We start from the raw sequence: 23,348 nt of genomic DNA, 5'->3' as shown, positions 1-23,348 counted from the left end.
CTTCTCTCACCTCACGACTCCATCTCCTCTTCCCTTGACTCACTAGGATGGCTCCCGTTTCACTCCCAGCTTAAATTTAACTTCCTCGGTCTAGTCTTCAAAGCCCTCTGTTGTCTTGCACCTCCTTATCTATCCTTCCTTCTCACTTTGTGCACCCCTTCTCGTTCTCTCCGCTCTGCAGATCTCTTCCTTCTTTCTCCTCCTCCTCCACCATGTGCCCCTTCCCTTAAGAAATACAAATACAATACCTTTTGGGCTGCATGCAACCCCTGCTTTTTTCCTGAAACTCATGTCTCTCACCAGGGCTCATCTCCACCTGAAGGGGATTCATATGTCCTAATCCCAATATTTTGACGACTGGCTCCAGTGAGCCCCCGCCAACTCCCGCCGCCAAAGAGGTGAAATCGGCCCTATTCATTCTGTTGGACCTTCTGGGGTTGTTGGTTATTCAGGAGGGATTCCAGTTTTACCCTACGCCATTGATTCATTGTTATCAGTATGCATTTGGATACCACCAGGGCTCTGGCTTCTCCCCTATTTGACAGGATAAAAGATATCAATGAGACCGTAAATAATTTTGTGTGGCAGAAAGATATCTTGGGGTGGTGACATCAGTGATTTCTAGTGCTCATGGCATCTTGCGTTCTGGCCTTTCCGTTAGCCCGCCTCAAAATCAAGAGTGCCCAGCTACATCCAGTAGAACACTATAATAAGATGACGGATTTTCAGTTAAGCTGCATCCCCATTCCAACTGCTTTGCATTTGGACTTGTTGTGGTGGTCCAAAGAGGAGAATCTACTAAAAGGCATGCTGTTTGCAGAGCCTTGCCGTAAGGTGATCATCACTACAGATTCCTTGCTCATAGGGTGGGGTGCGACAATGAATTATCTTTCTATTCACTGTCTTTGGTCCAGCAAGGATCCGTGAGAACATATCAGTGGCCTAAACCTCAGGGTCATTCAGCTAGCATTGAATGCTTTTCTTCCCTCTATAGAGGGCAAGACGGTACGCATACAGATGGACAGCATGACCTGCAGATATAGTTATCAACAAGCAGGGTGGAACCGGATCACCAATATTATGCAGACTAGTAGTGCTCATATGCGGGGTGCCCTCGATCACCACATCACTCCTATTCCTGGAGTAGAGAATTTGAAGTAGACATGCTGAACAGACTTTGCAAATCTGCCAAGAATTGGAACTTCACAGTTCAGTGCCAAAACAAATGTTTGGAAATGAGTCGGCCCGCAGTTGAAATTGATTGCCTCAGAGATCAATGTGAAATACAGGGACCTGCAAAGTATAGGTGGTCGATGCCTATGCTCCCTCAGGAATGATCTTCTAATCCATTGGTCCAATCGGACGCTTTACACATTCCAACCAAATCCTCTAATTTAGAAAGGGATTCCCAAGAGGCCGTCGCAGTGAATCCTTGATACTGTTCATGCCACACTGGGCAGCCAGAACTTGGCTTTTGGACCAAATGCAGCTCGTCTGATATTCCTCTCAGCTTTATCAGAGAGGCTAACCCACTTACCAAGTTCTGGCCTGCAGGGTTACTTCTATCGAACCTGACGGCTATAGGAGCGTACAGGAGTTCCTCAGACATGTCCTTCTTTGTATTTGTATTGTATTTCTTTATTTATATAGCGCACCTGGCCCATGGGCATCTGGGCACATATCTTGGGTTACACACAAAAATCATACATACACAGAAAATATAGTATTTAACGCCAAAAATATTTACAGACACATCTATGGTACATTATAAGGTAATTACAAGACTGAAGGGAGTTGCAGTGAATGTGTAGGTCCAAGATTTAGTGGATATACAAAGGTAGGTTGTGTGTGTCTTGGTCCATTAACCATGTTTTGGCTTCCTAACCGTCATCGACTTTTGAAACTATATCCACCAGTGAATGCCCTACACCCATTTTGGGTTCTAAATCTAGTTCCATCTGTGATTTCCCATAAGCCTTTCCAGCCTAGGGGTTCGGAGGTTGTCATGAAGGTCTTGTGAAACTGCCTTTTACTGGTTGTCATGTCAGCTAGTCGCATACGTGAAATCCAAGCTCTCTGCTTTTGAGCGATACACCAATTTTCACAAAGACAAGGTTGTGATGTGAACTTACCCTAAATTATTCCCAGCGGTAGTGTGTTTTTCCAGATCTCCCTCAGTTTTTTTCTTCAGACCCATAATCTGAGACAGAACGTGTTTTACACTGCCTTTATCTAATCAAAACATTTGGATGCTCTCATCTAAACTGGAAGGTGTTGAACCCTTCTACTGTGCAGAGGATAGTGGTGTGCATTTTAGCATCCTACACTTTGTAACATAAGAGTTTTCCACGAGGTGTGCAGGCACATGCGGTTAGTGCTAAAGCAGCCGCAGTAGCATTTCAAAAGCAATTCTAATGGGACATCATAGTAAGGGCAATCACGATGTGGTTCTTTCTGACTTTTTCAAACACTACTGCATAGACACCAGTTGCACGTTCTGTCGCTATGTTTGATGAGACTGCCTTCCTCCTAGAGTATGTGATGTTTGGTACTCTCCGAAAACTATGGAGCAAAGGGGGCAGGAATGTATTGAGTGCTGAACTTCAAATCATTATCTCCTTTCCTCTATGTGCCCTCCGACTGCCACCCCTTGCCCCGCCCGCATAATAAGAACATAACAAAGGCTGTCTAATGTAGTGTAAATATGGACTGGCCGGTGTTGCTAATGGACAGAGTAAGTGTTTTTCGTGACCAGGCCCCTCATCTGTGTAAACTCCGCCCCCAAATTTGAATTTGCTTTATTCTTTGCACAGTTTATTCTTCATTGTGGGAGGGCTCCCAAACCTCCCTACAAATTGGAACAGGGGCATTGCGAGATGCTGTGTATTAAATGTATTAAAAGCTAGAAGTCTGGGAAATAAACACAACTTTCTGTAACATCCCTGATGTGACATCCATTTCTTTTGAGTGAATTGTAGCACACCCTTTTTTAGTCTGCGTGACTTACTGGGATCACCTTTTCTGTTATTGTTCTGTGCTTTGTTTGCTTGAATGAAACTGGAAATACAGGCTCCGTATTGGATGTGAACTCGGATATTCCATGGTGTTGAGCTCTATAATATATTCTTTGTTTGATATGGAATGCAAATATTGCCAGTGGTTTTAGGTTAATAGTGAGAAAAATGCTGTTATTCTGACATTTTAATGCATAAGAAAATACAGAAAAGGTTGAGCTTTAAGTAACCATATTCTTAGAATATTAAAATACTCAGATTGCTCTGTTGTGACCTATCCTTTCCGTGGGGGTGATCGCAATTGGAACCATGGGGAAATCCACCAGGATGCTAATGTTTTTTCTTTAGGGCAATCCGGCCTGAGAATTATTTGTAGTCCTGATTTCTAAAACAAAATAAAAATAAAAATCCTACCAACAAATATGGTCAGCAATTGAAAAAGGAAAGGGAGAACTAGTCCCTTTTTCTATTTGGACTGCTGGGATGTAGGCGACTGAGGTCAAGCTGGCAGGCAAAGCGCAAAGGCAAGTTAAGTAGGAGTTCAGGGTGGATTTGGGGGAAGAGGGGCGGGTACAGGACTCCTGCTGGGTGGGGGATAGGATAGGGTGACCCAGGTCACCTGCTGTAAAAAGAAAGTGGTTGTTCCCTGGGGGAAGGGCGCAGGTGGTAAGAAGAGAACGCAAGCAGCTAATGGTGGATTCTGCCAACGTTTATAGCCACCTGATTTGTTTGAGACGCTCCCCAGGGTGCTAATGTAAAATAATCAATGCTTTATTTAAAACCTCGCCAAAGAGTATTTGTAATTATTTTTTTCTTTTTTTTTCTGTGCAGGAAGGAAAGGTGGTGAGCTGGCATCTGCTGTCCATGCATACACCAAAACTGGGGATCCTTACATGAGATCACTGGTGCAGCACATTCTGGGCTTGGTATCCCATCCTATTCTAAATTTTCTTTACGGCTGGATTTATGATGGAGAAATGGAGGATACATACCATGAGGTAAATCATTTTAGAATCCTAATTGGTACAATCTAAGGGACTGCTCAATTCATCTATCCACGATAATTTCAAGTGTGAATATAAATGGGACCGTGAATTCTCAACACATTGCGCTACTGTCAGATTGTCACTTCATCAATTTTCTACATTTCAGAGGCCAGTGTCAACAATGAGTCAAACCATGCTGCAATCCGTAGATGCTAGATCTCATCACATTTCTCCTCTGAGCTCCATGTATATCTTTAATACCAGGCAGTAAACGTTGCACTTGCTCTTTGTGATTGATAAGTCACTCTTGGGGAATGAGAAATGGTTAGCTCTGTGCAGGGCTGGCCTTATAACCATTTGCCTTCGCCATACACACAGCATGCACATCCCTAAATATGCTTGCTGTAGGCAGTGTGTTGAGGTGACTTTGTGGTAATCGTCATGGACATGGGCATGCCATCCCTAGGTCATCGAAACCAGTTATAACCCGAAGAGTCATTCTCAGGTCACCTCATCCTGCTTATTTTAAGAAACCCAACATTCAAAGACTGCACCTCCCAGAATGTCCCTTTGTGTCAGAGGGAAAACCTGGATTGTATCCCAGCAAGTCTGATACGTAGCTGGCCAGAAGAAGGCTATAGACACACCACTTAGTCAGGTCCTTAAGGCCGAGAGGGCCGCAGGAGGACGTGATCCAAGTTAAACTGACCTGGCTACTAACCATGGGAAACGACATCTCCCATAATCGGAGAGAAAACCAGATATGACTAGGAAAGCACTGTTACAGATATGCAGGCCAGAAGACCATGGTTAGGACCTGAGAACCTCATGGAAATATTTTGCACCCCCCAAATAGGAGTCATGTGGCACGCTTCCCTCATTTGATAGCCAGAGGGTTGGGGGGAAAAGGGCAGCCCTCACCCATGCAGCAGCCGGACTCCCAGAAAGGATGCTTTTCCCCCACAGTACTGGGAAACGGGGAGGACAACGCTGATGCCTTTCTCACAACTTCAAGTACGAAAAAGTCCAAATCACATTCAGAGACTCCTTTCATTGAAAGTGAGGTGGGAGGCACTAACCCCAAGCCACATGCAGAGGAAAGTTTTGCACTCTTTCCAATACTCAAAAGGAGTTCACAGCTCACATACATACAGACATGCTGGCCACAGGGGAGAGCCAAAATGAATTACAGTGGGGAGGGAACCTTACAATCAACAGGCGGGGAGAGCGAAGCAGCTGCATTCCATCTACCAGGAAGAACATTCTGAAAGATTTGAGGTCAAAGCTAGCCTATTTGAAGACTTCCTCCAATGCATACCAGTCATAACTCCAAAGCATACCAGTGACTGAGCATGCTCACAGATCGAGTGAACCCTCCAGCCAATCAGGAAGAAGATATGCAATCCAATCCCTATATAAGGGCTAGCTCCCAGCACAACAGGGACTGAGTTATGGAGCGCACAGTTGGTGCGGTGCAGAGTGAGAGTTTTGAGGCAGATGAGTAGCTTTGGGCAATGTTTGATGCAAGTGTTGAAGGAGCTGCAGCAGGAGGAAGGAGGAAGGAGGCTGGAGCGTTGGCCAGAGAGTAGGTTTGATGTGGTAGGGGGTGGAGAGTAAAGAAGTGGTGCGTAGGTTGGAGGGAAAAGAAGCAAAGTGTGGAGTAAAGAGGAGATTGGAGGTGACATTTGCAGACCAGAGTTGCAGTAGATCTAGGCAAACATTGGATGTAACATCAATTCAGATGACGAGGTGTGTGTTCAAGAGGAGGTTGGGGCTGCAACGGAGGAGAAGATTTTAGGAAGGATGAGGTCAGGAGAAGAATTCATGAGTAGGAAAAACAGTTGCAAGGAGATTGGAGGAGAAAACCAGAGGGAATGGAGAGGAGCACACAATCCCTAAAACTGAGGTGGGTGCATGGGGGAGTTAAAAGTACAAGCCCATAGTAGGGTATGGAGGGGGCAAAAGAAAGAGAGGGAAGAGATGAGCAGGAAAGATCCCTCTAGGCATAATGTTGCAACTCATTCAGGAGATATATTCGTGGGTGAGGTATTGGAGAGTAAAGCCATGACCTTAAGACAGGAAGGTGAAGAAAGTTCCTTGACCCAACCTGTAGAAAAGCTCAAGTGGCCATTCTCTTGGTGGAAACTCTGAGGCTTATTTCCATCCCCCCTAGTCTTAGCTGTAGCCCTACTTCTCCAGCATGGGGTCTGGCATGGATTCACATGCTCATGAATATTCCCCGTCGTCAGGCTGGGAATCCTCGGTAAAGAAAATCTCAATATCCGTTTCGTTTCTGATCTGTCTTTCTTAGTAGTAACCAATCACTGATCTCTGGGTCCTACTGCCCCCAGCGAATGACTGCCCTCTCCCTAAGCCCCTCCCCTGGCAGCCATCCTCAGATTTTTACCGCACGTTCAAGTGTTGGGAGTCCTCGTGCTTTAGCTCTCGAGCTTTTACTGCGTTTTCGCGCTTTTTCAGGAGATTTTCTCATTTTTTCGGTTTAATCGAGCCTCAACCTCCACCGTTTCCACTTCTGACAACGGGGACCCGTTTCGGAATTCTTCTATCCCCCTCAAGGGTGAAGCTTTCGTCCAGTTACGCTTCTTGGAGGTTCCAGAACATCTGAGACCTACCTCAACGGACATGGCCCAGGACAAGGGAAGCTCGACTCCCGGATCCAAGCTGTTCAGGAGCTGCCCGGGATGCGGATTGCAAAATGTTTTCAAGGAGGACCAGCATTCGAGATGTCTCTACTGCCTTCATGAGGACAAGACGCACGTGGAAAAGGACTGTGCGTTCTGCAAGAACCTGTCGGAACGGACCAAGCAAGATCGTCATTCCCGCCTCGCCGCCTGGCTGGAGAAGGGCACAGCAGGTGAGAAGGCGAAGAAAAAGTCTGAGCGGTCTTCTAAGGCCTGTGAGGGCGCCTCGGCGACGGGGGCCCAACAGAAGGCCAAGCACCGCGAGTCCGCGGGCACCGGGAGCACCGAAAGGTCGGGCTCTTCGGCTGCCAAGCAGGGCGCGACTTCCCCGGCACGATCAACCGCGAGCCAACGCTCTGGTTCGGGGAAGAGTAAGTCCGAGAACCCGGGTAAGCTTCTGGAGAGGCCCCGGTCGATCTCGAAGGGAGCCGAGGGGGAGCGAGGCGATGACCCTCCCCCAAAGCGAAGGCCCAGGACGCACCTAAGGTGGTGAGGGCCTTGATCCACCCAGCAAAGGCCTCTCTCGAGGATGTCGCAGCGGCCCTGGCGAAGCCGGCAGAGACTACGCCAGTGGAGGCGGCCTCGGGGCCCAGAGGTTCCCTGCCACCGCGGAGGGAATCCTCTTTCCAGCCCATCGTTAAGACCCCCGTGAAGACCCCGGTGGAAAAAGAGGGGGGGGGGGCGGTGGCCATTACGGACTCGGATTCAGCCTCCGAGGAGGATCTGGTGGAAACCGTGAAAGGCCTCAACGAGAGGCTCGATCCCAGGGGAAGGATCCTGCTGATGTGATCGAAGATAGCGACGATGGCGACGACGAGGGCCCAGTGGAGCAGCCATCCCGCCCGTCGCAGCCATTGCCCGAGCCCCAGGATAGCTCGGTGGCCATTTTGTTGGTGATCCAATCCTTATGTACTGCGATAAGGACGAGGTTACCACGGACCCCGACGAAGGATCCAGAACCTGGAAGCCCTCCGAACAAGCAGAGGAGAGTCCACCCCGCACCGCCCTTCGTGCCCGCAAGGCCTGTGGACCCCTCATCCCCCTCGCCGGACCCTCGGGATGATACGGCGACGGATACAGCGACGGGGACGGACGACGACGGTGGCGATGATAAAACGGACATTCCTTCATCACCCCCCCTCGGCCCTCTCCGCCCGACGAAATTGGCTCTTTCAACGCCATGATAGCCAGGGCATCCGAGCTCTTCCAGCTCTGCCCTGAGGAACAGAAAAAGGAAGGCTTTCTTGACCAACGACGGGGGGCCAAGAGAAAGACAGTCCTCGCGGTACCGTTGCTCGACGACATCTGGGACGAAGGGCTGGCAATCCTGAAGAACCCTTGCACGACACCCGCCAAAAGGGACAGGTACGAGAAGAAGTACCGGGTCCCCGACGCTGCCCCCTTGTGCCTCAGGGCCCAGCCTACGCTGGATTCGGTCATCTCGGCAGCGGCCAAGAAGAAAACGGCAGGTGCGGCGGCTTCCACTTCCCCACCGGACAGCGAGGGCAAGAAGTTGGACCCATGGGATGACGAGTCATCTCGTCGGCGGTGGCGACGATTAAGGCGGCCAATGCCTTAGCGATTGTGGCCCGTTGCGACAGGGAGCTCTGGTTGAAGATAGCTTCCCTGCTAGACTTCCTACCGGACGACAAGAGGGCAGAGGCCCTACAGATTCGGCAGGAAGTTGAGGTGGTGTCGGATCACGCCAGAACGGTGGCAATGGACATTGCCGATACCGGATTTCGCCAGCTGGGTAACGGGGTTTGCCTTCGACGACGAGGATGGGTCAGGGCTACGGACTTTCGCCAGGACGTCCAGACCAGAGTTTTGGATATGCCGTTCGACGGCAACAACCTGTTTGGGAAGACGGTGGATGAGCCGCTCCAGGCCATCAAGACTGACACAGAGACAGCCCGAGCTCTAGGAGTCCTTCAGCAACGGCTGCCCCTTCGGAGCTCCGGAGGCAGACGGGGAGCCTCCAAGGGATCCAGCGGTGGCTCTTCTACGTGCCTACAGAGGTTGCGGCAAGCAAGGAGGGTCTCGCCGCCATCGTCAAGGAGGCCAAGGCGGCAAGGCCTCTTCCAAGCAGGACTGAACCGGCCGTAGTGTCGTGCCCCCACCGAAGCACCCCAGTGGGAGGCCGGCTGACGAAGTTCGTCAGCGTGTGGGAGTCCATCTCCACTGACCGTTGGGTGCTGGACACCCTGGCCCGTGGACACTCGCTAGAATTTCAAAAGAAGTGTCCTCGCATTCCTCCCGTGGCCAGGAAGGAGAATCACGTCCCTCAACTGCTGTTGGAGGTAAGGGTGATGCTCAAGAAAGGTGCCATCGAGCTCGTCCCCAAGAGGCTCCGGGGCTCCGGAGTATACTCAAGGTACTTCCCCGTCAGAAAGAAGACAGGTGGTTGGCGCCCCATCCTGGACCTGCGTCGGTTAAACAAGTACATCGAGGCACAGAAATTCAGGATGGTCACCCTCCAGCACGCGCTGGGACAGCTGGAGGAGGGCGAATTCCTATCGTCGTTGGACCTGGAGGATGCTTACTTCCACATCCCCATTCTAAAATGACACAGAAAGTTCCTCAGATTCGTAGTCCAGGGGCGTCACTACCAATTCAGAGCCCTGCCGTTTGGATTAAAGTCGGCACCCAGGGTGTTCACCAAGTGCCTCGCACCAGTGGCGGCGCGGCTGCGCCTGCAGGGGATCCACGTCTACCCCTACCTGGACAACTGGCTAATCCGTGCAAGGTCAAGAGAACTCTCCGTTGAACACTCAGCGAGGACCGTCCGCCTGCTCACGGAACTGGGATTCGCCATCAGCTACCCCAAATCCCACCTGGTTTCGTCGCAGGTAGCACGGTTTCTGGGAGCGAAGCTCGATACAGTGGAGCGATTGGCATCTCCGTCGGAAGAAAGGACGAAGGCAATTTTGGGCAAGGTGTAGCGCCTGTTAGCCACGGATGTGGCCAGGGTGAGGTCCATCAAGTCCCTCCTCGGGATGATGACCTCATGCATATACCTTGTGCCCCTTTGCAGACTTCGGATGCGTCTGCTACAAGAGTTCCTCGACACCCGCTGGATTCAAGCGGCGGGCAGCTTCGAAGACAGGATCCCGCTCGACGAGGAGTTCCGTCGGGCGATTCTATGGTGGGGTACCCTTGCGCACCTCACGGCAGGCACGGACTTTCAGACCCCGGCGTATCGGGAGACAGTGATGACGGACGCCTCCCTGGAGGGATGGGGGGGGCCCACACCGGAGATCTCCATGCAAGAGGCCTCTGGCTCCCGGAGGAGAGGTCTCTCCACATCAACATCCTAGAGCTACGAGCCGTGTTCTTGGCGCTCAAATCGTTCCTTCCGTCCCTCAAGGACAAAGTCGTGCGGATCTTCACCGACAACACCACTACGATGTTCTACATCCGGAAGCGGGGAGGCACCAGATCCCCAGCCCTATCCAAGGAGGCCCAGGATCTGTGGCACTGGGCCGTCGCCCAGGGGATGTTTCTGGTTCCCTTCCACTTGGCAGGAATAAAAAACACCATTGCCGACTCACTCAGCAGGGAGCTGCGCTCGTGCCATGAGTGGGAACTACGCCAGGACCAGGTGGATCAGCTCTTTCAATGATGGGGCAAACCCCAGATCGACCTGTTCGCGACTGCGACGAACTCCAAGTGCCAGAGGTTTGCCAGCAGGTTCACACAGCCGAGGAGCATGGGCGATGCTTTCTCGTTCCCTTGGGACGGCCTGTTCCTGTATGCGTTGCCTCCGTTGCCGTTGCTGCTCCGTCTCATCAACCAGCTCAATAGGTCCAGGTGCAGGATGATCCTTGTCGCAACGGCGTGGCCGAGAAAGATCTGGTTCCCGGACCTTCTGGACTTGTCAACTTCGCCACCTATCAAGCTCCCGACGGACGCAGATCTTCTCTCCAGGGAAGGAGGCGCCATTCTTCATCACGACCCGGAGTCGCTGAACTTGCAGGCTTGGCTCCTGCAGCACTAGAGTTTGGAGGATACGATATCCCGGCTGACTGCAGAGAGGTTCTTGCAAAAGCCAGGGACGTCCTCAACTCTCAAGTGCTATGGACATAAGTGGAAGAGGTTCTCTGTCTGGTGCCGTGCACAGAAGATTAACACACTGCGGATTACGGCCCCTCAAGTATTGCCGTACCTACTGTCGCTGGCCAAAGCTGGACTGGCTCACGCCTCCATCAAGATAAATCTGGCTGCCATCTCCCGATACACCAGAACTACAGGACTGGCGTCCTTGTGGTCTTATCGCCTGGTGAAGGAATTTATGAAGGGACTTTTCCGATCGTTCCCGCCGGTGTGGCCGCTGCCCCGGCGTGGGAGCTCAACGTGGTGCTGACCAGGCTCATGGGGGCCCCATTCGAGCCTATGCATTCGGCGCTGTTGAGGTTCCTGTTGTGGAAGACAGCATTTCTCGTGGCTATCGCCTCCGCACGACGAGTGGGAGAGATCCAGGCCCTATCTTGCAAGCCTCCATACTTGACTTTTCACGACACGAGGGTGGTGGTGAGGACGCACCCCTCCTTTATGCCCAAGGTGCCGTCGGACTTCCACCTCAACGAGCCCTTGGTATTACCAGTTTTCTTCCCGTCGCCTTCGTCGCAGGCCGAGAGGACTCTGCACTCGCTGGACATAGCTAGAGCGCTGAAGTTCTACGTGGACCGCACAAAGAGTTTTCGGAAAAGACATTGCAGCTGTTTGTGAACTTTGGACCTCTGAATCAAGGGAAGGCTCTCTCGAAGGCTTCCATTTCCAGATGGCTCTCCGGCTGCATCATGCACTGTCACCGGTTGGCAAACCGACTGCTGCCCGGCCGTCCGAGAGCCCATTCGACCAGAGCGATCGCTGCTACCACGGCGTTCCTGTCTGGTGTGCCCCTGCTGGACATCTGCAGGGCTGCTACGTGGAAGTCGACGCACACCTTCACAAGTTTCTACTGCGTCGATCGGGACTCCAGGGTCGGCCAAGCAGTGCTGCGCAACTTGTTCGCTTAAGGTGAGCCTGGTGAGGAGATGAGAGATGCTTAATTTTGAGTTGTTGTATTGCCACCTCCCGTGGTTGTGCATGTGCATGTGTATACTGCTATGTATTCTTATATTCATGAGCATGTGAATCCATGCCAGACCCCATGCTGGAGAAGGAACAAGTTACTTACCTGTAACTATTGTTCTGCAGCATGGGTCTGGCATGGATTCACATGCGAACCCTCCCTCCTTCCCCTCTGCGGCTCTTCACTTGGTCATACTGCCACTTTACGTGCTACTAAATCTGAGGATGGCTGCCAGGGGAGGGGCTTAGGTAGAGGGCAGTCATTGGCTGGGGGCAGTATGACACAGAGATCAGTGATTGGTTACTACTAAGAAACACAGATCAGAAACGAAACTCATACTGATTTTTTTCTTTACCGAGGATTCCCAGCCTGATGACGGGGAATATTCATGAGCATGTGAATCCATGCCAGACCCATGCTGGAGAACAACAGTTACAGGTAAGTAACTTGTTCCTCCAGGCTTATGGTGCAGGTGCAGACAGGGCACCACACCAAGTTTAAAGCATGTCCTAGGATTCTGAGAACAAGAAGCATATTCTACAGACTGAGACGCCTAGAAGGAAGTCCTGGGAGTGACTGACAAAGAACAAAGAATTCTATCCCAAGTATGAATTCCTGAATTTAGTGTTGAGACCTACACACTTTTGGTGGAACCTAGAGATTTGCATTGAACACAGAGATGTTATTGTAGTTGAATCCAAGGTGAAGCCATCCACTAATTGTTTGGGTAGTAACTGAACACTAAACAATACAAGATTGTGTCCGAATAAACTCGGGCACTCCCGTCCCCTGCACACCTATGTGCCGAAAGTCAGACAATAATTAGTGATAGGTTTGTATAATAATTATAATAGATATGTTCCTAAACAGAACAAATCAAAAGAGCCAGTTCTGTGTGAAATTCTTCTTTGCATTTTCAAAATAAAGGGCACAACGCGTTTGTACCATCTTGTATTGTTTGTTTGTATCCTACTCAGTGTCAGGGGAGTGCTACCTCCCCCGCACCCAGGTCTACTTCTCAATACATCTACACTAGTATTAACAATACCACTATTAGGTGTGCCGCTATACAATATTTTCCTCTTCCTTAGTAACTCAACGTCCCACTATCCTGCCAAACATAATAAACTGTAACAGATCTAATGTATTGTCATATGTGGCATCCATTACGTGGGGTTTCATCTTGGGATCTGAAGAACCAGATCCCTTTTTCTGCCTACACCTTCCAAATGCCTTGAGATGACAAAAGCATTGTCTGTTGAGGCCTTTGAACCAACAATAAAAGCAGCTTGATGGGTTACAGGTCTGCAATAACATCCGTTTTACTTCAGAAGCCCCTCTACCCACTGATCACCTTTCAGCCATGCCTATTAATAATTTTCTGCCCACAGCTATTTGGTCAAAGGACAGGAGAGTCCTGCTTAAGATGATCTGCATGTGAAAATTCCATCAGGATACTGCAGAGTCCTATACTCATTGCCACTTCCCATGTTTGGACCTACAAGTAAGATTACATGATCTTTGGTACTTGGTGAAGATTCAGGGACATGGTGGTGGCAGAATTGAACTTTTCAGACCAACCCGTCAAGGTAAACAAAAGGGTACATCCTAGCATGTTTCCTCTTTGTTAATGTTTGGTACATGGAAGATCAGACCGAATGTACCATTCCGAAAGCAGTGGCCCCGCTTCCTGAGTCCAGAGAAACTTGGAGATTGTCAATGAGGGTCTGTGAGAAGAACAAGAGGCGGATTCCCCTCCACCTGGCATGGAAGACGTCTGAGTTACTTGTTTACCGCTGAGGGCTAAATTCCGGCACCACCTGACATTGGCGTCAACCAGCAAGGACACCCACAAGCAGATCTACCTACTCCGGGCCAGTTGGGAAGCACAACAGTGGTAAGTATTGATGAGGCGTTGGACCCTTGAAGCCACAATTTTCACAGGGTGCCTGATCTGGCATCTGCAAACCTTATTGGAGCCCACACATTGGGGAGGGTGCAGGCGGTGGAATGGTGGACCTGTTGTGGGGAGGGGAGGGGGCAGGGAGGGTGTGTGACGTATAAAGAATCTCTGAATTTGGATGGGGAGGCTAACATAAACGATCAGAAACCCAAAGAAAGACATCACATGTTAATGTCTCTGACAATACCACAGTTACTAGGGGAATCCAGACATGGACCCCCTTGCTCACTATTCGTAGAGAGGCACAGCTCCACCCTACTGATGAGGTCCAACCAGACCGAAACACGTGTCTGGGGTTGCTGTTGGTATTCTTGTTCAGAGGCAAATTGCCTAGTATTTCGGTGCTGGACTGCCCCTGGGCAGGACAAAGACTGATATGTTTGGGATATTTCTCCTCTGTGAAAGATAGTGAGCTAAAGACTCTGGGTAAGTCTCTTGTAACCAGGACTAATGTCTGGCAGAGGGACTCCTAGGACCCCCCTTGTTAATCTGGCAACAGATTCCCAGAGTTGCATAACCTGGAAAGCCACCCTTAAGAAACCACGAGGGAAGATGGACCAGCCCTATGGAAGGACTCCAATTCAACAGATGACTTGTCGGCTCCAACCTGAATACTGAAACATACCAATCACCTAGGCTTACCTGGAGTCGTTGAAATGCTTGGATTTTGGGCTTGATTGCATACCTCTTATTGCCCTCCCTGGCCCTTTAATATCCACTAGGACTAAAAGTCCTCCCTCGCAGCCACATTTATCTTATTTAGGTAGAACCTGGATGTAGGAATCCTGTCTTGGGTCCCACGATAGTGACTGCATTCTTCCTTCAAGGGAAACATCTACGTACCATCATAAAAATTGTTACTAGAACAAAGCCTGTTAAACCCTATGGGAGAACTTTGATAAAACTTTCAAACTCACACTAAGGGTGCAGAAGCAGGAGTTTGACACACGGTAGCATTCCGATTTGTATAGACTTGTATTCATACCAATAAAAAGGAAAAGAAAAGGCTATCTTCCCCTACTTAGTATGAGGGGTTGCCCTGCCTCGACAAAAGAATACTATGAACCCTGACTCTGTGAAGATGTCAGTCAAACAAAAATGTCCACAGGCCCTTTGTCTAAACCAGTATCCAGTTATATTTTCGAAAAAATAGTTTCTACATACAAAAGTTTAGAATACAAAGTTTTGAAAAAAGAAAATTCGAATGCATTTTTTTTCATGTTACAGGTTTTATTTTAGTTTCGTATAGAAAAAAAAGTTTGTTTTAAAAAGAAAACAGGGGGATGGGGGGACCCCCCCTTTAAACATTTCTTTTAAAAAAATGCATTCGAAACTTTTTTTTCGATGCTTTTGTGACGAAACTTTTGTTTGTAGAAACTTTGACTGGCGAAAAAATCACTATAAACCTATTTTCGTCCCTTACGCTCTCAATCTAACTAAAGGAAAAGTGGGTGTCTTAGTTCCAGAACAAGGCTTCTCCCATTCTGGATGTCGACACCAAAGCACAGTTCTTCTGCAAAGAAAATATATAGTTCAATGTTCACTGTTCACAAGTTCAGTCAAACTTAAAGATAACCCAGTTCCCCACTCTCCCTGGGGGAAGCTCTTCTTGGGTTTCTGGTTCCAAAAAACAGTTTCTCAAAACTCCTCTGGCGGAAATCTTCTTCCACCATTCCATAGCACAAAACAATCCTGTCCAGTCTCTTGTTAGGTCTGGTTTACTAACCTGCCAGACCTCACCGTAGACGTTTCCACTGGTACACCAAATCTGGTCTACTCGCATTTCAGACTTGAGTTACACGTATTTGTCACGCACTGAAAGTCCACAGGCATCAGGGCACGCCTCAACACCAGAGACGTGTCCGAGACAGAACAAAGCACGAGGACCTAGGCAGAAGTGCAATTTAATAACATAATCGAGTTTTTAGGCGATTCCGGGAATACAAACCAGTTATTTTCCTGATGGAAATCAGTGGGGAAGAGGTTCCATGCATGAGTCACCTGAACCGGAAAGGAACGACCATTCCCCCCCCCCCCCCCCCCCTCTCTCGTTTAGCTCTTGCACATAATAGGCATTTGGTGATACTAGAATTCAAGGATCTACTTGGTTCATACTGTTCATGACTTTGTTTCAGATAGGAGGGGGCCATCGCATAGAGGCACTTATGAGTCAAGGTATGGTCCTTAAATTGTTTTCTAGCAGTCGCTGGTAGTCCGTGTAGCTCTTTCCTAATATTGGAGATATAAGCTCATCTCTGGACTTATCTGACTATCTGGACTGCTTCGTTCTTCACCATCTTGGGCTTGTGAATACAATCTTTATTGGCACCACTCAAAAGTGCATTACAATAATCTACAATAGGCATGATTTTAGCTCTGACCAAGGATTTTATAAAACAAACCCTAGTAATTGGTGGTTCAGCTGAGCATCTATAATGCTCCTGAAATTTTCAACTGTCTCCAAGGGAGAAGAAAGGGCAGGCAACACTGGTTTGGTCCTGTTTTAGCTCTCCAAAAGCAAGGTTGTTGTATATGTTGGAGACTTGGTATTGAGTGATAAAGATCTATATATGACAGAAGGCAAAGGGGATAGAGTAAGTTCTATATCTCCCTGCCTGTCTAAGACCCTATCCCTAGTAGGCGCTGGTGAGCCGCCTATCTAATAGTGGATAGAGTAAGGAAAAGGAAGTATATATTTATTGTTGTTCTCTCATTGTTGTACCAGTTCCTACTTTTTTTCACTTCTGTGGTAGTCTCTTCATATGTGATAATGTGCAAGACAGGAGGGCCAGGTTAGAGCTTTGCTTGTGTGGGTTGTTAAGCTATTGAATAGGATAGTTGTCGAACAGTATTGTGGCAAAGGTTACTTTATTAGCCAGTACTGTAGACTCGTAGACTGTAGATTGCTTTTCTATGACGACTTAAGTCGGGGGTCTATGTGTGCCCCTGGCTTGTGCCGGGGAATGCCACAGGAACTTTTCTGCTGTTTCTCCGTATTTGTCAATATCACCTGCTCTTTTCAATGTGTATATTAGACAGCTCTGTGATCTGCTTGTAACATTGGGGGTACACTTTACGAACTATTTGGATGACACCCAGCTGTGGATGGAGTGAAGTGGTGATTATATCAGTGACTCAAACATGCCATCTAATATTTATGGGTCTGTGAAATGCTGAATGTAGGCCGACTGGATGAGCTTGAATTGTTCAAAAACTGAACTCATGATCTTTGTATCAGCACAAGCCAGGGCTAAATTGGACTCCAAATACATTAACTTTGATATCAAGGGTAGTTGCATCTCTTTGCTGAATCGGGTGAAGACCCTTGGTGTCTTTTCTTTTCTTTTTTTATTATTTTTTAAGCTCTCTCTTGGTGCAGATGCACATTTTGATAGTATTGTTAGAATAAATTCACAGTATCATTTGAGATTATTGACACAAGTTAAACCTTTTGTTTCTAATGAAAAATGTGAATCCTTGGTCCGAGCCATAATCATGCCTAGTGTAGATTATTGTAATGCACGTTTAAGTGATGAAACCTATTGATTATTATTTTTTTTTTACTGGTTTCTCAGTTAGCTGAAACTGAAATCCTACAAAGAGGTTATCTGGCCAAATACATGGTTTAGTACCTATGACCAATGTTCCCTTCAAGCTATGCGCATGTGCACTTGCCCAGCTTCCTCCTGAGCCCCACTCAGAAGAATTTTACCATCGTACACAGACAGTTCCCATCTTCTCAAGAAGTAATAAAGCACAAGCCACAGCAGTTATCTGGCATTTGCTTTCTCTCCTAATAAAAAGAAATTATACTAACTAGTCTTGATATTTTGGTCTTGCCTGTTTACATTACACTACCATGAAAGCGTGACCTTTAAAACCCTAAAACAGATAACACCCTCAGGAGGTTAAAACGAATATGAAAAAGTGGCTCTATGAACAGAAGATCTAACTCTGATATTCCCACATACATCAATGAAGAAACCTTCCATCCCCACACATTATTCCTATGCTTGACTCTACCACATGTGTACCTTGTACCTATTGTAACTTCTGCCTCAGTCCACATTTAGATATTATCGGACAACCTTGCCTATGCTTATGTTGGCTCTGTGAAAGGTTGCCAGATGTGTGCCTACATCCACTTGTTTTATGTTAAGCCATTTCCGCACATAGAGAAAAATAATTAGAGGGAACATTGCTTATGGCCTCTATATTGATATTCCGAGATGCTACCCAGTATAGAATATTTCCTTTTACATGGGTGGGCTCTTTATTATGCAATGTGATGTCAATATTATTAAGGGGCTGATAAAAGATGCTGCATCCTTATCGGAGGAGTCTCCATGCCATCAATTGAAATCACCCAGAAGTATAGTTGACCAATTTGATTTGTTCAATAAAGCCAAAAGGCGTATTACTACATTAAATCCAGGCATATCACCTGGAGGGCGGTAAAACAGAACACTATTCACACAGTTGTTATTGCTAGGAGTGATGTCAAGATGGATAATTTCACAAACCTCACAAAACCTAGGGTATTCAAAAAAACAAAGTTCCTGGCCATGATGGCCTTTCCCCGCCCATTGCCATGTGTAGTTTTTGCAGAAAAAGTTATATCCCAGCAGTACAGCCAGCTCAGCTTTTTTGGTCCACTAGAATCCTTAAGCTAGGTTTCAGTCAAACACATGTCAATTCAATTATCTGTGACATATTCATGAATATCAATGGCATGTTTGCCTAACAACCATATATTCAAATGGGATAGTTTGATGGCTCGGCTCTTGAAAGGAAAATGTACAACCCCAGAAATCCTGGACTCATCTCGAAGTGACATTGCAAGTAGCTTTATCTCTGGCTATTTTAACTATAGCATCTGAACATATGTGGCTCCCCGAAAACCCATTGGTCAGCTTCTTAGTGCTCTTATCTGTGGATATAGCACAAAATTCCCTATTTAAAAATGGATCAGTCAAAAGTGATGGTAAAACATCCAGTTTACCCTGATCAATCATGTTGCTTTTTTTTAGACAACAATATGGAAACCGTGCCAGAGGAAAGTCTCCAGAACAGTCCATAGGGCTATTCAAGTTATCTGCCCCAGCCTTAATTAGAGTCATTGTTAGAGGGGTGGTCTTAGTCAGCCCGATGACTTCAACATCATCCGCCCGATTAGCACCAGCCATGCACGCCGTTTTCACTGAATCATTCCTAAGTTCATAGCATTTCAAATGAACAATAGCTAGTTTCTGTGCCTCCAGTTATAGTTTGAGCTCAGGATGGATGCCAAATGAATACAAAGGTAAAAATAAAGCACAGACGTACACTATCCAAGAGAAGAGCTCAAACCCCCTACAATCTTACACTCACATTTCAGCGTCCAGCGCAGACCAGCACAAACGTGCTGGCGCTTACACGCCGTCAATGCAAATAAGAGGCCGGCAGCAGGGCCTAATGGGAGATGTAGTTCTGCTAAGCAGACGAAACGTTTTTAAAACACACTTCCAACAAGTATAATGCCATCTAATGGCACACGGTGTGCACCAGTTCTGAAACTTCCTATAATCTGCACTTTAACAATTGCAATGCTAACCAGCAAAGTATTTAACAGAACACACACACACATCTCACTATGTATATTGTTCTTTATCTTTCAAAACACTAAGTGAAACTATGATGTAGTGAGTGTTCACTAGTACAGTGTAATCAATAGGGCTCCTGGAAATTCCCTGATCTATCCAGGTAAGTCAAATAATATGTACCCAATTGATCATGGCGGCAAAATGAAATCACCACATCCATATATTCAAAGAGTCTGAAAGCTGATACCACTCTTGTAACATATTTGCAAATTAATTTTGGTGTCTTGGTAACGGATGCATCATAACTCTTGCAAGGCTTAGACAGTCCGGCTTTTTTCACAGTGTATACGGCCCGCTGCGTTCCAGACACGCAGGCGGAATCACAAATCCACAGGATCTCTTCTACTTGGGTAAGATCTTGACCATAGTTTGATTGTTATATAGATATGGGCCCAAGCACGAGACACAAATTAGATATACAGACACCGACCATTCACAGCTAATTGGTTCCATGTAATAATGTCCCCTCAAAAAATATCGGCATGCAAAAAAATCGCCGAAAAATTGCTGGGTTTTTTGGGGACCCCTGCTGCCCCTTCCCTATATATATATATATAACTGTGAAGCCGAGGCAAATTATAATTAGCTGGTATCAGGTAATAATATTCCTATATATATGGTCGCCCTATATAATGTCGCTACAACCTTTTCCCGGCGACATTATATACGGCGACCATATATATAGGAATATTATTACCTATTACCAACTAATTATTATAATTTGCCTCCGCTTCACGGTTGTCATCAGCCGTTGTGAGAATCGTGGAGGCTCCTAATTTACCCTTTCAGCCCTCTGTCTTTTTGGCAATGGCATTATGTTTTTTTGCTCTGTGAGCAACAGGTCGCTTCAGTGCCATGGACACTTACACGTCTGGGACGAATCCCAGTCACAAATATTACCAAATCCTCTTTAAAAAGGCACTCGGCATCTGCAGATTGCTCCTAAAACGACAATTATTAAACAACCACTGTTACTTGAACACCTGGTGATTTCTCATTCTTAGGTGGGGTTCTTTCCAACCCAGACACATGGCTAGAACACCAATCTTATTATAGTGCATGCCCAGACCTTCCACACTACATGGGCCTCGCACCTGTTATGAACCACCCTGGTATAAATCGAATATTAACAGGGGGACACCTCTGTATTTTGGATACAGTACCAAAAAATCACGGACATCATTGTTATCTTTCAGCAATACATGTATTAACAAGATGAAGCCACAGAGTTTCACTGATACATCTTGATCGGAACCCACCATAAAGTTTGAAGCGGATTCCCATTAGACTGTGTTGAACTGATGTAACACGGTAAGAATACCAACCCCTCTCTTGGGGGATGGTTTTCCTCATTCATAATAAGTAGCATTTAATGCCAGAATAGAGTACTTAATCACTGACCCAAACGACCACACCCATCCTTACACACTCTCCTCTGCTCTTTCGGCAGGCAGAGCAAGACAGGACTACAAATTCATTGCTCCACCACCATACTCCTTTGTTTGTCCTGATGAAGGCCATCCAACTTAAAGCGCACTATATCTGCTCTTCATGGCCAAAACACATCCGTGTCGATATTCCTTCTCTGTGTTTAATGCCAAAACTCACTATCTTCAGTTGTTTAAATCAACTTATTTATGGATCCGATTGTATGGTCCCATGAGATTGTATGGGATTGTGTTGTTGTATGTTGGTCTTACATTTTAATGATTTTGACCACTAGGTTTGTTCAGTTTATAAACTACTTGTATAGTTGCCATATCTCTTGTCTTGTTGAACATTGATTTGTTTTGATTTCTGTATTAAATCACCTGTTTTTGAAAACCAAAATTAATTTGCAAACATGTTATGAGTGGTATCAGCTTTCTGACTCTTTGAATATATGGATGTGGTGTTTTCGTTTGGCCGCCCTGATCAATTGTGTACATACTATGTGAGTGTTCGCTAGACCTTCACTCACCTCCAAAGTTAGGGCTTTATCAATATTGTGCTGGATTAAGTAAATACATTGGATACATAACTATGTATGTTGTGAGTCATTGTTGACCAAGAGCTGGTTATCCTTGATGGTTCAATATTGAGCCAGCTAATGATTATGTTTTTAATAGTGTCTTCAAATCAGGAAACGTAGCTCACAGTGCTACTATGATTCGACTGCGTCCAGCAAAATCAAGTGCTTAGTTATGCACTCTTTCTGTATTGAGGTGGGTCCTCAACCCTTATGCTTTTCACTGGTGGGCTTTGCGTGTTTTTATCTGTGTCCCAGACCCTTTTCCTTTGTCTTGGCAGGATCCTTGTCCCTTCATTACCTAGTGTCCATTTGGACAGACCTGTTGTACTCCCCTGCCATGTACTGTCCCACCTAGGTGTACTCTCAATGTTCGTATCTGACTGTATCCTTCTTCTGTTATTTCTGTGTGCCTCTTTGCACGTGTTTATCAGCTTCACACAGTTCGTATTATATTGTCCGTTGTCTTTGTCACCCCCTTGTGCTCTTCGGGATGTTCTTAATTGGTTTATAAAGTGTGTATTTTATTGCATGCTTCCTTTTTCCTTACCTTGTAATCTTGGGGGTGCTTTTATCAAATGTTCTAAGTTTGTATTGAATTGTAGAGGATCCCTTTCACCCCCTTGGGCTCTTTGGGATGTTTTCATGAGTTTTATCAGCTCCTGTAATGCCCTCCTGACCAGTCCGCCCCCTTCCTCATCTTTGGGATGTCTCGGGGCATTCTTCGGTCTCTTCTGAAGGTGGGACAGAGCTTCTCTGTTCCTGCTGCATTCTGCAATCTCCTCACAGTTCTGCAGCTCCAGCGTCTGTCTCTCACCTTCAGCTGCTTGCGTCTTTGTTCCTGGTCGGTTTTCACCGGTATGGCTTCCTGTGCCTCTGCCACCGGTCTGGTCTGTCTCGTTAGCACCTCTTGTGCACCTTTGACTGTCCGCATCCTGGTCTTTGGGTTCCTCGGCATGGCACCAGAGACTCGGTCTCTGTTCCTCCAGGACTGGCTTCTCGGCCCAGGAATGAGTCCTCCCTCCCTTTTTACCATCAGGCTGGTCTTTGGGCAGCTGCACCCCATGTGTTGGTTCCGCAGTGGGCTTTCGCCTCCTTGCTTCCTCTTCATCAGTGATATTTTGCACCAGGCTTGGGTTAGTCTCCTTCTTCCTCATCCCAGTCTTACTAAAGATGTCCTCTGCTAAACCATAACAAATGGTGGTTTGAGGGGACAGAGGGACTTGAGTGGGGGTTAAGGAAGGAGGGGACACCAGAGGGGTGAATGAGTACTGTGTTCTACCAAGGCCATTGTCACCAATCCCATGAAGAATTTCCCCTCCCATGATATCCACCCACTGAATACCACGCCCAGGGGGACTGTCGGGTAGCGACCCAAATGCCCTGCGTGTATGGAAAGGAGTCTCCTCCATGGAAAATGCGACAATACCCTGGGATTTGTCACATATATCCTTTTCCTCATGGATCTAAGTTCTCCCTCTAGATTTTTACAGGTGGGGTTTAGGGGGGGTATTCCAGTCTCAGCTGGGCATATTTGGTGAGAATCCTTCTTTCTCCCAGGTTTGTAAGAAAGAATACCCTGTGGTTGGTCTGTTAATTTCATTTATAATTTCTCCAGGTTTTGGGAAATCAGTTCCATTATGGTTTCTTCCGGTTGTCTGGGAATGACAGCCAAATCCATCAAGGTCTTTCGCCCTCTGATTTTAACTACATTGGGGTTCCTGTGATACATTTCTTGATCACAATGACCACAGGTAGCCTTAATAGGTGTAGCCTGGACAGGGTCGGACTGTGCCATAAAATTCTCTCGGGCACCAATGATAGTGGCCCACAGTTGCAAATGTCTATTCACTCCTTTTGTGACAGACTGAGTCGTACCCAAGAGGGAGGTTTTTTTTTGATAAAATGTGATGCAAATTGTGCAAATTAAAGAATATTTATTCAGCAACACTGGTCAAA

At 47.1% G+C, this 23,348-nt stretch overlaps 1 protein-coding gene across 2 annotated transcripts in view; it reads left to right on the top strand.

Annotated features, from left to right (window-relative positions):
- TUBGCP3 (tubulin gamma complex component 3) overlaps window positions 1–23,348 on the top strand; it is a 1,162,672-nt gene that overhangs the window by 531,677 nt on the left and 607,647 nt on the right. For both annotated transcript variants that reach the window (XM_069636982.1, XM_069636981.1), the window contains exon 11: window positions 3,846–4,012. In XM_069636982.1, coding sequence (XP_069493083.1) covers window positions 3,846–4,012 — 167 coding nt within the window. The remainder of the gene's footprint in view (window positions 1–3,845; window positions 4,013–23,348) is intronic.

Source organism: Ambystoma mexicanum, chromosome 7p (genome assembly GCF_040938575.1).
Source record: "Ambystoma mexicanum isolate Mex_15411 chromosome 7p, UKY_AmexF1_1, whole genome shotgun sequence".
NCBI lineage: Eukaryota > Metazoa > Chordata > Amphibia > Caudata > Ambystomatidae > Ambystoma > Ambystoma mexicanum.
The sequence above is the reverse complement of the archived record's forward strand: the minus strand, read 5'-3'. Positions and strand labels throughout refer to the sequence as shown.